The sequence below is a fragment of the Schistocerca cancellata genome, chromosome 5, assembly GCF_023864275.1.
Source record: "Schistocerca cancellata isolate TAMUIC-IGC-003103 chromosome 5, iqSchCanc2.1, whole genome shotgun sequence".
NCBI lineage: Eukaryota > Metazoa > Arthropoda > Insecta > Orthoptera > Acrididae > Schistocerca > Schistocerca cancellata.
In genome coordinates this window covers 427,338,396-427,350,784 of record NC_064630.1, presented here as the reverse complement: position 1 = coordinate 427,350,784, position 12,389 = coordinate 427,338,396, and the positions used below count along the sequence as shown (strand labels likewise).

The 12,389-nt window shown below is 37.0% G+C and overlaps 1 protein-coding gene across 1 annotated transcript in view; it reads left to right on the top strand.

Moving 5' to 3' along the window:
* LOC126187751 (alpha-L-fucosidase-like) overlaps positions 1-12,389 on the top strand; it is a 100,188-nt gene that overhangs the window by 30,324 nt on the left and 57,475 nt on the right. The window contains exon 3 of the mRNA XM_049929004.1: positions 12,059-12,165. Within this exon, the coding sequence (XP_049784961.1) occupies positions 12,059-12,165 (107 nt within the window). The remainder of the gene's footprint in view (positions 1-12,058; positions 12,166-12,389) is intronic.

The window sequence follows — 12,389 nt, the reverse complement described above, 5'->3', positions numbered from 1 at the left end:
GGTGATTATTCATACTATATGTATGAGGTTCATTAATTCATTCATTATGTCTCATAGGTCCCATGATGAAGACGAATCATCAGTGATGTGGACCAAGATAAATTATACATTAACAAAGAGAAGCTTCTGATAGAAAATAATTTTGTACACTGTACAAAAAATAAACTTTGCTTAACTGCTATTTACATTTTATGCCTTACAAACTAAGAATTAGGAGGAGAGGCATTACTTTGAAGGGAAAAAAGATGAAGCTCCTGCTTCTTTGTCTACATTTTTTGTCACTATCTTGTATACTAATGCTTGCTTATTATTTTTGTAGCTACATTCATATTTATCAAAGAATGGAAGTCATCTAAATGCTGTGAAAAAGAGACTTATAATAGTGAACACAGTTTGTTGTCACACTACCAACAAGGGTTTTCAATCCTTGATTTTAGGTTACCAGCAAACTGGTCAGAGAAATGCATAATAAGAGATTTTTTTTCTTTTAAATGTGCAGAGGTCCTCAATTTCTTATTCTGTGCCAGCAACACTTGTTAGAACTATTTAAAAGAGTAAATTGCCAGTTGACTGTGTATTATTGTATGTATCTTTCATATTATCCAGATTTCAGCTTTTATGCCTTTAAGCTGTTAAGGCATTTCATAGCAGATACATTTTAAAGACATGTGTTAGCCTTGTTTATCTGCTTTGGACTATCTTAAAAAATGTGACTGAATAATTGCCTAAGACCTTTTAGCATTGTATTTGATAATGGCATAAAAGCATAATATGAAAGATAAGTATAATAATACACAGTCAAATGATGGCTCACTTAAAAAAAAATACTGCATGACTGTGCCTCAACGCCATCAAAAACTTGTCAAAACCTTTGTTCCAGGATTTGCAATCCCATCCCATGCTTCAGACATGGACACAAATTTCACATACAAATAATTTCTTAGACATTGAAAATAGCCTTCATAATATGTGAGAGTTATACGCTTCAAACAACATTTATGCTGTTCACTCTCGATGAGCAAATACTGTATTTAGTTTTTGCTGCATCACCTCAGAATTTCACTAGGCAACAAGAAGTATAAATATGCCAAATATACACTTCTTTCCAAGTAAACACAATGAAAGGTACTTTTAAGTGCAAAAATATGTAGGATGTTCTTCTTGATTGGTTTATACATATGTTTACCTCACTGTAACTTGTTATCAAGGTAAACCCCAAAGAAGTTGAGATACCAGTGGGTGCTCATAAATTTTTTAAGTATCACTTTAATAATTCAAGTCCTTGATTCTATAAGTCTGCACTTTTAGGAGACATTACACTTTGCAAATCACTGTATCATCATTCTGGAAATGCCTGCCATACAATGGTTTCTTCATCTGAGGAAAGAGGAAGAAATTACTGTGTGCCATATCAGAAGAATATGTGGGGAGGCAAAATTTGTTAGCCCAAAGGAGCAGCATGTGTGACTGTGTCCTACATAAAATGGGCAAAAACACTCTTCCTGTGACATAGTCAAGAAATCTGATAGTGTGCTCCTGTGATGGTTTGCCCTGCTATCAACATAATCTGTTAGCACCACTCCATGACAGTCCCAGAAAACTCTCAGCATCATTTTGTCCAGTAATGATTCGGTTGTTGCCTTTTATAGTGGTGGTGATTCCACATGTTTCTGAAGTTTGCTTTGCTCCTTTGTTTAGATGTCATAGTGATACACTAAACATTTGTCTGTAAGTAACAGGTGTCTAACTAAGCCATCTGGACATAATTGCAATATTTCTGCTGCTGCCTTCATTTGGCAGGGTTTTTGAATGGATATGAACAGTCATAGAACCCAGAAAGCAACAACTTTTCTCATTTTCAAAATATCATGTTGAAAATTTATCCATGACAGATTTTCCCTTTCTAAAAGCAGGATGGGTTTACTCAGGATTCCAGTACACCATATTATTCCCCACTCTTTTGGCTACAAAACCCTATTTTACAACATACTCTCCATTCATTGTGATGGCCTTACACCACCTTACTGGGAGGGCCTGTAGGCCAAAAGCTATCACTCTGCTGATCAGTGACAGAGCCAATGACTTGCTGCATCAATAACCTCCACATCATCCATGTACTCTTTCCTGTAGAGTGCATCCTTTATTTGGTCAAACAGGTGGAAGTCAGAAGGTGTGAGATCGAGGCTTAGTCAATGAGGAAGAACTATCCAATGAAGTTTTACAAGCTTCTCTCAGGCATGGAGGCTTATGTGAGACCTTGCTTTGTCATGTAGCAGGAGAAATTCATTTGCATTTTTGTGGCAATGAACATGCTGAAGTCATTTCTTCTATTTCCTGAGGTGTATTACAAAACACTTCAGAGTTCACCTTTGTACCATCAGGGAGGACATCAAACAGAATAACCCTTTCAGAGTTCCAGGAGACCATCACCATGACTGCAGCAGCTGAGGGTGTGGCTTTGAACTTTTCTTCAGAGGAAGGATGGTGTGGCATCAATCCATACATTGCCATTTTGTTTCTGGTTTGAAGTGATGAATATGTATTTCATCTCCTGTGATGATGTTCAACAAAAAAATTGTCACAATCAGCTTTGTAATATGCAAGAAATTCTGCACAGATGGTCCTTTGTTGCTTTTTATGATCTTCAATTAGACATCGAGGAAACCAGTGGTCTACATTTTTTAGTAGTACCCCAACTGGTGGATGAGCATATCAGTACTACCAACAGATATGTCCAGTTGTGATCCATTAGCCATTGAGAATGAGAGTGTCTAGATGTTCTAACATTGCAGGAGTCACTGCTGTATGTGGCTAGCTGGCATGCAGGAGATCAGACAGTTTTGCGCATTCTTGTTGTGGATGATGACAGATGTCTCACCCAATGACTCGCCATGATTTGTTTACTATCAAGTCTCCATTGACATTCTGCAAGTGCCTGTGAATACCTGGGATGCTCTGGTTTTCTGCCAAAAGAAGCTCAATGACAGCTATCTGCTTGGAACACATCTCTGTTACAGATGCCATTTTGAAGGCTGTTTATAGTGCCACTACCTATCAGTACTTTGTGAAACTATAGGGGCTGAAGTGGAAGTATTCCATGATGTCCTACAACAAATTCCACTTTTTTTTTTCAACTGAAACTGGCTGAAAAAACAATGTGTTGCATTACTTACTGAAAGCTCCTTGTATAAGGAGGCTGTGTGTATGGAAGAAACCTGGAGATAATGGTAGATTTCAGACTGAATATATAATGGTAAGACTGAAATTTCAAAACTATATTTTAAACTGTACAAAATTTTCAGGAGCAGATGTAGACTCTGACCATAATTGATTGGTTATGAACTGCAGAGTAAAACTGATCAAAAGGCAATGAAGGTAGGAAATTAAATAAATGGCACATGTATAAATTGAATTACCAGAAGTAGTTGAGAGTTTTATATGGAGCATTAGGCAATGATTGACTGAAACAGGGGAAAGGGATATTACGTAAGACGTATGGATAACTTTGTGAGATGAAATAGTAAAGTCTGGGGAGGACTGAACAGGCAAAAAGGACAATGTCCAGCCAAAATCCTTGGATAACACAGGAGATGTTGATTTTAACTGAAAAAGCAGAAAATCTAAAAATGCAGCACATAAAGGAGGTGGTGCCGGCCGAAGTGGCCGTGCGGTTAAAGGCGCTGCAGTCTGGAACCGCAAGACCACTACGGTCACAGGTTCAAATCCTGCCTCGGGCATGGATGTTTGTGATGTCCTTAGGTTAGTTAGGTTTAACTAGTTCTAAGTTCTAGGGGACTAATGACCTCAGCAGTTGAGTCCCATAGTGCTCAGAGCCATTCACATAAAGGAGGTGAAAGAGAATACAGATATGTAAAAAAAATACGACTGACAGAAAGTGCAACATGGCTAAGGAAAAATGGCTACAGGACAACGCAAGGCTGTAAAAAGAAGCATAACTAGATAGATGCTGACTCCAAAACTAAGCAAAGAAGGGAATACAGAAACGTTGAAGAAAAATATGGAAGAACGATACAGGTAAAATAAAAAGTTAAAAGGAAATAGATGAAAATGAGGTGTATGGTATGTTAGTGCAGGGAGAAATGACTGAGCACTGAAAAACTTGTCAGAAAAAGCCCCTGTAGTAGAGGAGATTTCCTCAGAATTATTGAAATCACTGGGAGAGCCAGCATTAATGTAACTATTCCACCATACATGCAAGATACACGAGACAGATGAAATACCCTCATAATTCAAGAAGGATGTAATTGAAAACTGCACATGTTACTGAACTATCAGTTTAGTAAGTCATGATTGCAAAATACTAACATAAAATATGTGCAGAAGAGTGGAAAAACTGGTAGAAGCTGACTTTGCAGAAGATCGGGTTGAATTCCCAAGAAATGTAGGAATATTGTGACCACTGCCCACCATGATGTTGGATGCCACCTGGTGGCACTGCAGGCATGTGTTGTGGTAACAAAAGTATGTAAGTGGAGCATACATGGACAGGGGTTGACCCTAACAAAGACTGGACTGCAAATGGGACAACTGACTGAGGTAAGTGACTTTGACAAAGGGCAGTTTATTTTTACATAGAGACTGTGAGTGATTATCTTAAAAATGGCAGAACTGGTCGAATGTTTACTTGCTACTACCGTGAGCATTTACAGAAAGAGGTTGAAGGACAATGAAACTACCACTAGGCGCTAAATAGTTGGACATCCATGACTCTTCACAGATTGTTGGGTTCAGAGGTTGTCTGCTCTGTAAAGCAGGATAGATAGTGATCCGTGGCATCTCTTCAAACAGGGCACAATGTTGATGCACACACAAGTGTTTCAGAGTACACCGTTCTTCATATATTGTTGAACATAGAGCTCCACAGCAGACTACTGCTATGTGTCTACATCTTGACCCAACAACATTATCAGTTATGAAACTTTCTGGCAGATTAAAACTGTGTTCCAGACCGAGACTCGAACTCGGGATCTTCGCCTTTCGCGGGCAAGCGCTCTACCAACTGAGCTACCCAAGCACGACTCACACCCCATCCTCACAGCTTTAATTCCACCAGTACCTCATCTCCTACCTCCCAAACTTTGCAGAAGCTCTCCTGCGAACCTTGCAGAACTAGCTTTCCTGGAAGAAAGGATATTGTGGAGACGGCTTAGCCACAGCCTGGAGTATGTTTCTAGAATGAAATTTTCACTTTACAGCAGAGTGTGGCTGATATGAAACTTCCTGGCAGATTAAAACTGTGTGCCAGACCAAGACTTGAGCTGTCAGGATGGGGAGTGAGTCGTGCTTGGGTAGCTCAGTTGTTAGAGCACTTACCTACGAAAGGCAAAGTCCCGAGTTTGAGTCTCGGTCCGGCACACAGTTTTAATCTTCCAGGAAGTTTCATATCAGCGCACGCTCCACTGTAGAGTGAAAATTTCATTCAAGAATCATCAGTTATGACTGTAGTGGTTGTGGAACCATCAGGATTGGACCATCAATCAGTGAAAACTGTCGGCTCTTCGGGTGAATCACATTTTTGCTACACTAGGTGAATAGTCATCTCCACAAATGCCATCATCGAGGTGACAGCAGCTCAAAATATGCTGTGTACCATGAATTCAGGCTGTTAGGAGCAGTGTTACAGTATGGGAGACATTCTCCTGTACTTGCATGACATCTGTGGTAGTAATCGAAGATACGCAGACACCTGTGAACCACCTGAATCCCTTCCTGCTTCATGTCTTCCCCAATGATGACATCATCTTCCAGCAGTATAACTGTCCATGTCTTGGAGACAGAACCATCCTACAGTGGTTTGAGGAGCATTATAGTGAATGCACACTGTTGTTTTGATGATCAAATTCTCTTGGTATAAGTCTTGTGGAACTCATCTGGGTTGCCATCAGGTACCATCTCCACGTACGCAAATCAGCGGCCTGTTATTTACTTGAATTACATGACCCATGCATAGACATCTAATGACACATACCTCAACAAACTGTCAGATTGCTGATATGCAGAATCAATTATGTATTTTGTTCCAAAGACAGGCAAACAAGCCATTAAGCAGGTCGTCATAATATTTTGGTTCAGTGTATATTCACAATATAAATTCATTTCTGCTTGAGTGTGGTGGCATAAGTTTCCAACAAATGTAATATATTTGTTTCATAGCTGTACTGTCTGTATAAGACAACATTTTCTACATTTCCTGATACAGGTGTTCAGTTTGATAGTTGAGGGTTAATATAGTCTTAATATATTTTTCGAAGTGTCTTATTATCAACATTTACATTTTTTTTTTTTTTTTAAAGAAAAGCCCTTGTGCCTGTTTTGTAAAGGCCTCATTGCTACTGCTGGGGAGGCCAAGTTGCCACTGTTATTAAGGTAGTCCAAGTTTGTGAGTTTGTGAAATGGCTTCTGGAGCAGTACCCCACTAAGACAATTTCTCCTTGCCTCTATTACACAGCTATGCCCCAGGGTGAGGTAACAGGATAGGAGAATGAAGGTTCTACAATACCCCAACAAATTAGTAACATAGTCACACAAATGAGTTAAAAGTTTTACTCATCTTTGTGAATAGTTGAATTATTAAGTCTGCAACACTGCATGTAGTACAGGGCGTACATAGAGTCCAGGAACACTTCCAATTTCTTTATTGCACAAGAACCAAACATTGTACAGATATCATACATATGTCATTTTGAAGAGAGACACTAAAAGTTTTTTTTTCATGTATACTACCACAGCATAGTTTGGTAATGTGCCGGTAGTCAGTGCTGGCTGCAAGCATGACGAGTTCAGGTGTGGAGAGAGCTTTCTGTGTGTTGGAGTTTGACAAAAACAAGTGTGCTACAGCTGTTCAATGGATGTTTAGAACCAAGTATGGTAAGAAGCCATCAACAAAGGAAGGCCATTTACCACTGGCACCATAAATTCATTATGACAGGTTGCTTGTACCAGGCAAAGAGAAGTGGACATCCCAGTGTGAGTGAAGTGAATGTGGAGTGATTATGAGAGACATTCATAAGGAGGCCAAATAAATCAGTGCGTCATGCATCCTGTGAACCTGAAATGGCTCCAATGACAGTGTGGAAAGTCCTGTGGCAGAAGCTGTCTATGAAACCATTCAAAATGGAGCTGGTGCAGAAGCTAAATGATGATGACAAAGACAAGCATTTTGAGTTTTGTTTGCAGTTGCAGCAAATGGATGAACATGGGGATGGCATTGTTGATCACTTAATTTTTATCAATGAAGTTACTTTTCACACTAATTGGAAAGTGAACAGGCATAATTGTTGAATCTGGGGTACAAAGCATCCACACAAATGAATTTAATTTGAGCATGATTTCCCAAAGGTAAATGTTTTTTGTGCCTTGTCACATCAAAAATTGTACAGGTTATTCTCCTTGCGTGAGAGCACTGTCACTGGATATTCCTATTTGGACATTTGAAGCAATGGCCGATGCCTCAAATGTGATCGGACTCTCCATTCATCTTTCAGCAGAATGGAGCTCCACTCCATTTTCATCGTGAAGTTCGCGGGTACCTGAACATGGAGATGCCACATCAATGGATTGACCATGCTACAAAAGGGGACAGTTGTTTCATGAAATGGCCTCCCCAATCTCCAGACCTCACTCCACGTGACTTTTTTCTGAGGGGATACATTAAAGATCTGGTGTACGTACTCTCTCCACCACATTATGTAGCAGAGCTCCGGGAGAGAATATGGGAAGGGACTGCCACAGTCGACAATGCCATGCTGGGACAGGTATGGCAACAATTCGATTACCTTTTTGACATCGCATATCGAATGTTCATTAAAAAAATATTTCAGAGTTTGTCTTCAACATACAATATGTATGACATGTGTACAATGTTTAGTTCTTGTGCAATAAATAATTGAAAGTTTTCCCAGACTTTATGTACACCCTGTATAACACAAGAAAGGCCCTCAATGGCTAAGTACAAACAATCATAGGTAAACTTCACAGTACATAGCAAATGCAATACATAACAACTGTCTGTTCACTTCTAAGAGTGCACTAAATGATGTTCCCTGTCTAAGTCAGCCCTGGATGATGATCTATTACCAAGTGGGTGAGAGCTGCTCTTCTATCTCCCAAGTAGGCTTCTGTCTGTTGCTATCAAGTCATTGGTGGATTGTACTTGGCCAGCAATTGGGCGAGGCGAAATCAATATCTTCAACCTCAGCACCGCCCATGGCACTGGTGGAACTCGCACAAGTGGCAGGTCTCTATGGCACTGGTACCAGCTCGCATCTTTGCACTTGTGATGCTTTTGCCCTGGCTGTGTCTTATTTGGAGACACAGCATTTTTCTGATAAGAAATTTGTTACTCCATGTTATATCAATGTGGGATTCCTGCATAATACAGTCTACTTGTTCAACATCAATCCCACAAACCTGATGCAGCAAATTGCTTTAAACTCTACAACCTCCAATATACTGCTATTATCTTTCATATTTGCTATTTTTTCCTTTTTGCATATATTCATATTTTGTTTTCTTTGCATTCATTAACAGCTTATTCTCTCCAAATTATTAATTTGCTCTTTCCATCTCTAAATAAGTTTTTAATTCTAAGTCACTTGTCAGTTCATTATCTACAGGTAATGGTGTGCCATCTGGACATATTATCACCCTTTAATTAACTGCATTCAAGTATCATAAACCTATGAAGTGAAAAGCAATATTCCTAACATTGAACTTATGGTACGTTACACTTCACAATTTAAAATCATAGTAAACATATTCTACTATTGTGCTGTTTTTCTTTATGATTGCTACAAATTATGTTCTGCTACCAACAAAATACTTTGTGATACTGAAAGCTGTAGCTCAGATACCATAATAATATGTAAGCATGTAGGCATCAGCATCCAGAGTCCGTTAAAATAAAAGCATTCTGGGTATGGTGCTGCATCACATTGTAAAACAACTGTCACTGTATATAACCAACATTTTGGTACAGTTGCAGTGGCTTTGCTCTGGATCTACCCAGAGAAAAGCAGTTTTATTCAGTGACAGTTATTTTATAATATTGCACCATAACTGCAAATATTTTGTGTCAGCATAATGATATTATAGATTCTCTAAATAAAACCAGCAGCCCATTGATCCATGGTACACAGTTAAATGCAGTATCACAGTCTGAACACAGGGATTGTATTACATGTATTATTTTATGTACATGCTTAGCTGTAACTTAGAAATGTAAAATACAATGTAAACTTTTGTATTTCTCTTTAAAAAGTGAAAAAAGTTTCTTTTGTAAACCTTGACGTGTCTCCTGTACATCAAATCAAATGATTTGAAAATTGTACGTAATGAGAGACTAAATCACATATCACATACAGAGACTTTACTAGTTTTTTAGCTACTGCAATCTTTCTAGTCTAAGTACCTACCAAACACAACCACACAGATACAAACAATATGAAAAGTGTGATCCCTAATATTATATTATAATAAAAGAAATTCTGTATTGATTTTTTTACTGTAATATAGTTACCCTGATACTGATCTGTGCGGCACTTAATGAGTGGCTTTAGAGAGATTTATAAATAATCCACAGATCTGTTTATGTTCTTCCAGTTCTCTGATCACAAATGTGATGAAGTTTTCTACTACCATTTTGGTGTTTCTACCCTTTCTGATATCATCTTGAACACCATTCACTAAGTAAGGTTTTTCTTTGAACATGTTGATTGCTTAAAATTTTGGTTAGTGTATTTGTCATAGTGATGAATCTGTTGTTTCCTGTATCACATGTGTCTTTGCCTTTACTTTTTTCCAAGCTTTCTGAATAATAATTTATTCCTCCATTACGAAATTTATAAGAAAAGTCGGAGTGATTTGAAGACCTTTCAACATATACTTATCAGTGTTAGTATATATGTTACCAAATTCTACAACACTCTTATTTTCCAATGATACAGTTATTCCAGGATTTCAGTTTCATCTTCCTGAAACAGAAATAGGGATTCCAAGGGCATATTCAGTGAGAGACATAGGAGCAGCCAGTTGTTTTCATATCTTGTCTTGCCAGACAAACAGATGTATCAGCTCAGTATTAGTTTGAATAAAGCCAGAGCATGTAATGGATATTGATTATAAATAGTATTCTCAGAGCTGTTTCTCATTAAATATGAAAATTATATCACCTTTCACAACAAAACTAATGCGAGCTGCCCACACCTCTCCCTCACCATTTCTCAGACCGTGGGTAAACTTTTGAAGGATTCTGTTATTATTTCGGACATTTAAATTTTTTTTCTCATTTTACCATTGGTTTCTACATTATGCCTATTTGTGACTCATTGAATATGGCACATACATTAAGGAATGTGACTGTCCTTTACGCATCTTTATGAGTAACATGGTAGCCAAATGTTTTCTGCTTCGTATTTATGAGACTAAACTGTCTTTGAGATATTAGAAGAAGTTATATTTTTCTGAGTGTTCCACTGGAATTCTGCTTCTCTTCTCATTTGACTAAAAGTTTTTAATATGTTTTCAAGTTCTTGTAAGTCTTGCTACCAATATATATTTTAGTCATCTGATAATTTCTGTAAATTTCTTGTATATTTTATATGATATTTCTGATTTCTGTGGTAACTTAGTCCTTAGTTGGTTTTTTATTTTCTATAGCACTTTTGGACAAATTTTATTTATGTAATAGATAGCAATGTATTGATGAAAAAGTTTTCCAGTTATGTTTTAAATTTCTAGAAAGAGAAAGTGGAAGTTTCATAAATGAAGATCCATCTTCCCTTTCATTCACTGATTCTTACCCAATGTTCCTTTAAGAAGAAGAGGCTTCCAGTAGGTGAAATGAGTCATATAATGTATGACAGAGATATAATTGTAAAAATCAACTGTTTGTCTTTCTAACTGTATTAATTTGACTTATATTATTTCCATCTGCCAAACTGGTCCCTATTATCTGTATATATTTATTTTATTTATTTATTTATTTATTCATCCGTGGAACAATAAATATTGTATGGATGTCGTCAGTTTACAACACATGAGCACACATTTACATTTACAATGAAACAGGTTTCTCATATTTTGTGTAGTTTTTATAACTAGTCATACACACGTTTATAATTACATAATATTTTGGTGATAATGTCATATGTTGCTAATAATCTACATCTACGTTAAATATTCTTTTACAGTATAACAACTTTTACTTACTAAAAAGGTTTTAAGCTTTTGTCTGAAAGTAAGGGGCTCATTTATTTCTTTAATTTCTTGTGGTAATTTGTTATACAGTTTTATCCCATTATAAAATATACTTTTTTGTGTCTTTGCCTTGTTCTTTCTATCTAGATGGAGATGGTGACAAGCTCTTGTTTCATGGTCATGTAGTAGGCTGTTTGTGTTGTACATGTTGAGATTTTTCTTAATGAACATTATGTTATGAAAGATATACTCACAAGAAACAGTTAGAATGCCTAGCTTTCTAAATAATTCTAGACAGTGGGCCCTGTTGTTGCTGTTTGTTATTATCCTTATGGCTCTTTTTTGTACTTTGAACACAGTTTGTATGTTACTGACACTTGTTCCCCGAAACATGATCCCATAGCTGAGGACTGAGTGTAGATATCCATAATATGTTATTTTAAGACAGGTATTATTGCATACCGGTGCAAGGATTCTAAGAGCATAGCATGCTGTGGATAATTTCTTTGCCAAAATGTTGACATGGTTTGTCCATTTCAGTTGGCTGTCTACATTCATCCCTAAGAATTTGGTACTTGTTACACATTCTAATTCATTATTATTAACTTTTATTCTAGTGGCATTGTGTTTTTTGTTCAATTGTAAGTTAATATAGTTAGTTTTCTTTACATTTAGGGTTACTTTATTTTTTAATGACCAGTTGTGGACATCATTATTATAAGTAATGTTTGAAGCTCATTGATAATGAAAGTAAAAATTCATAACACATTATTTGAAATGCATTGAAGCTACTTCTCCTATTATCAGTAACCACAACTATAGCAAATATGTTTTGTTTCAGGTATGTTGTGCTTACTAGCAAGCATCATGAAGGTTATACAATGTGGCCATCAAAATACTCATTCAGCTGGAATTCTATGGATGTAGGCCCCCAGAGAGATCTACTTGGTAAATATTCATCAAACATTCTTTTAGTAGTAGTAGTAATAAACTTATGTACATATTACAAGTTCTATCATACACTTGTATGGCAAGTGTAATCAGTAATTTTCAGTCATTATGTAGATGAATTTTTGAGTTTACAGAATACTGTGCATTTAATTAAATATTGCTGATTCCAGTGATAATAAATTACTATAGAAGCCAGAATCTGAAATGGTGGATACTACAAT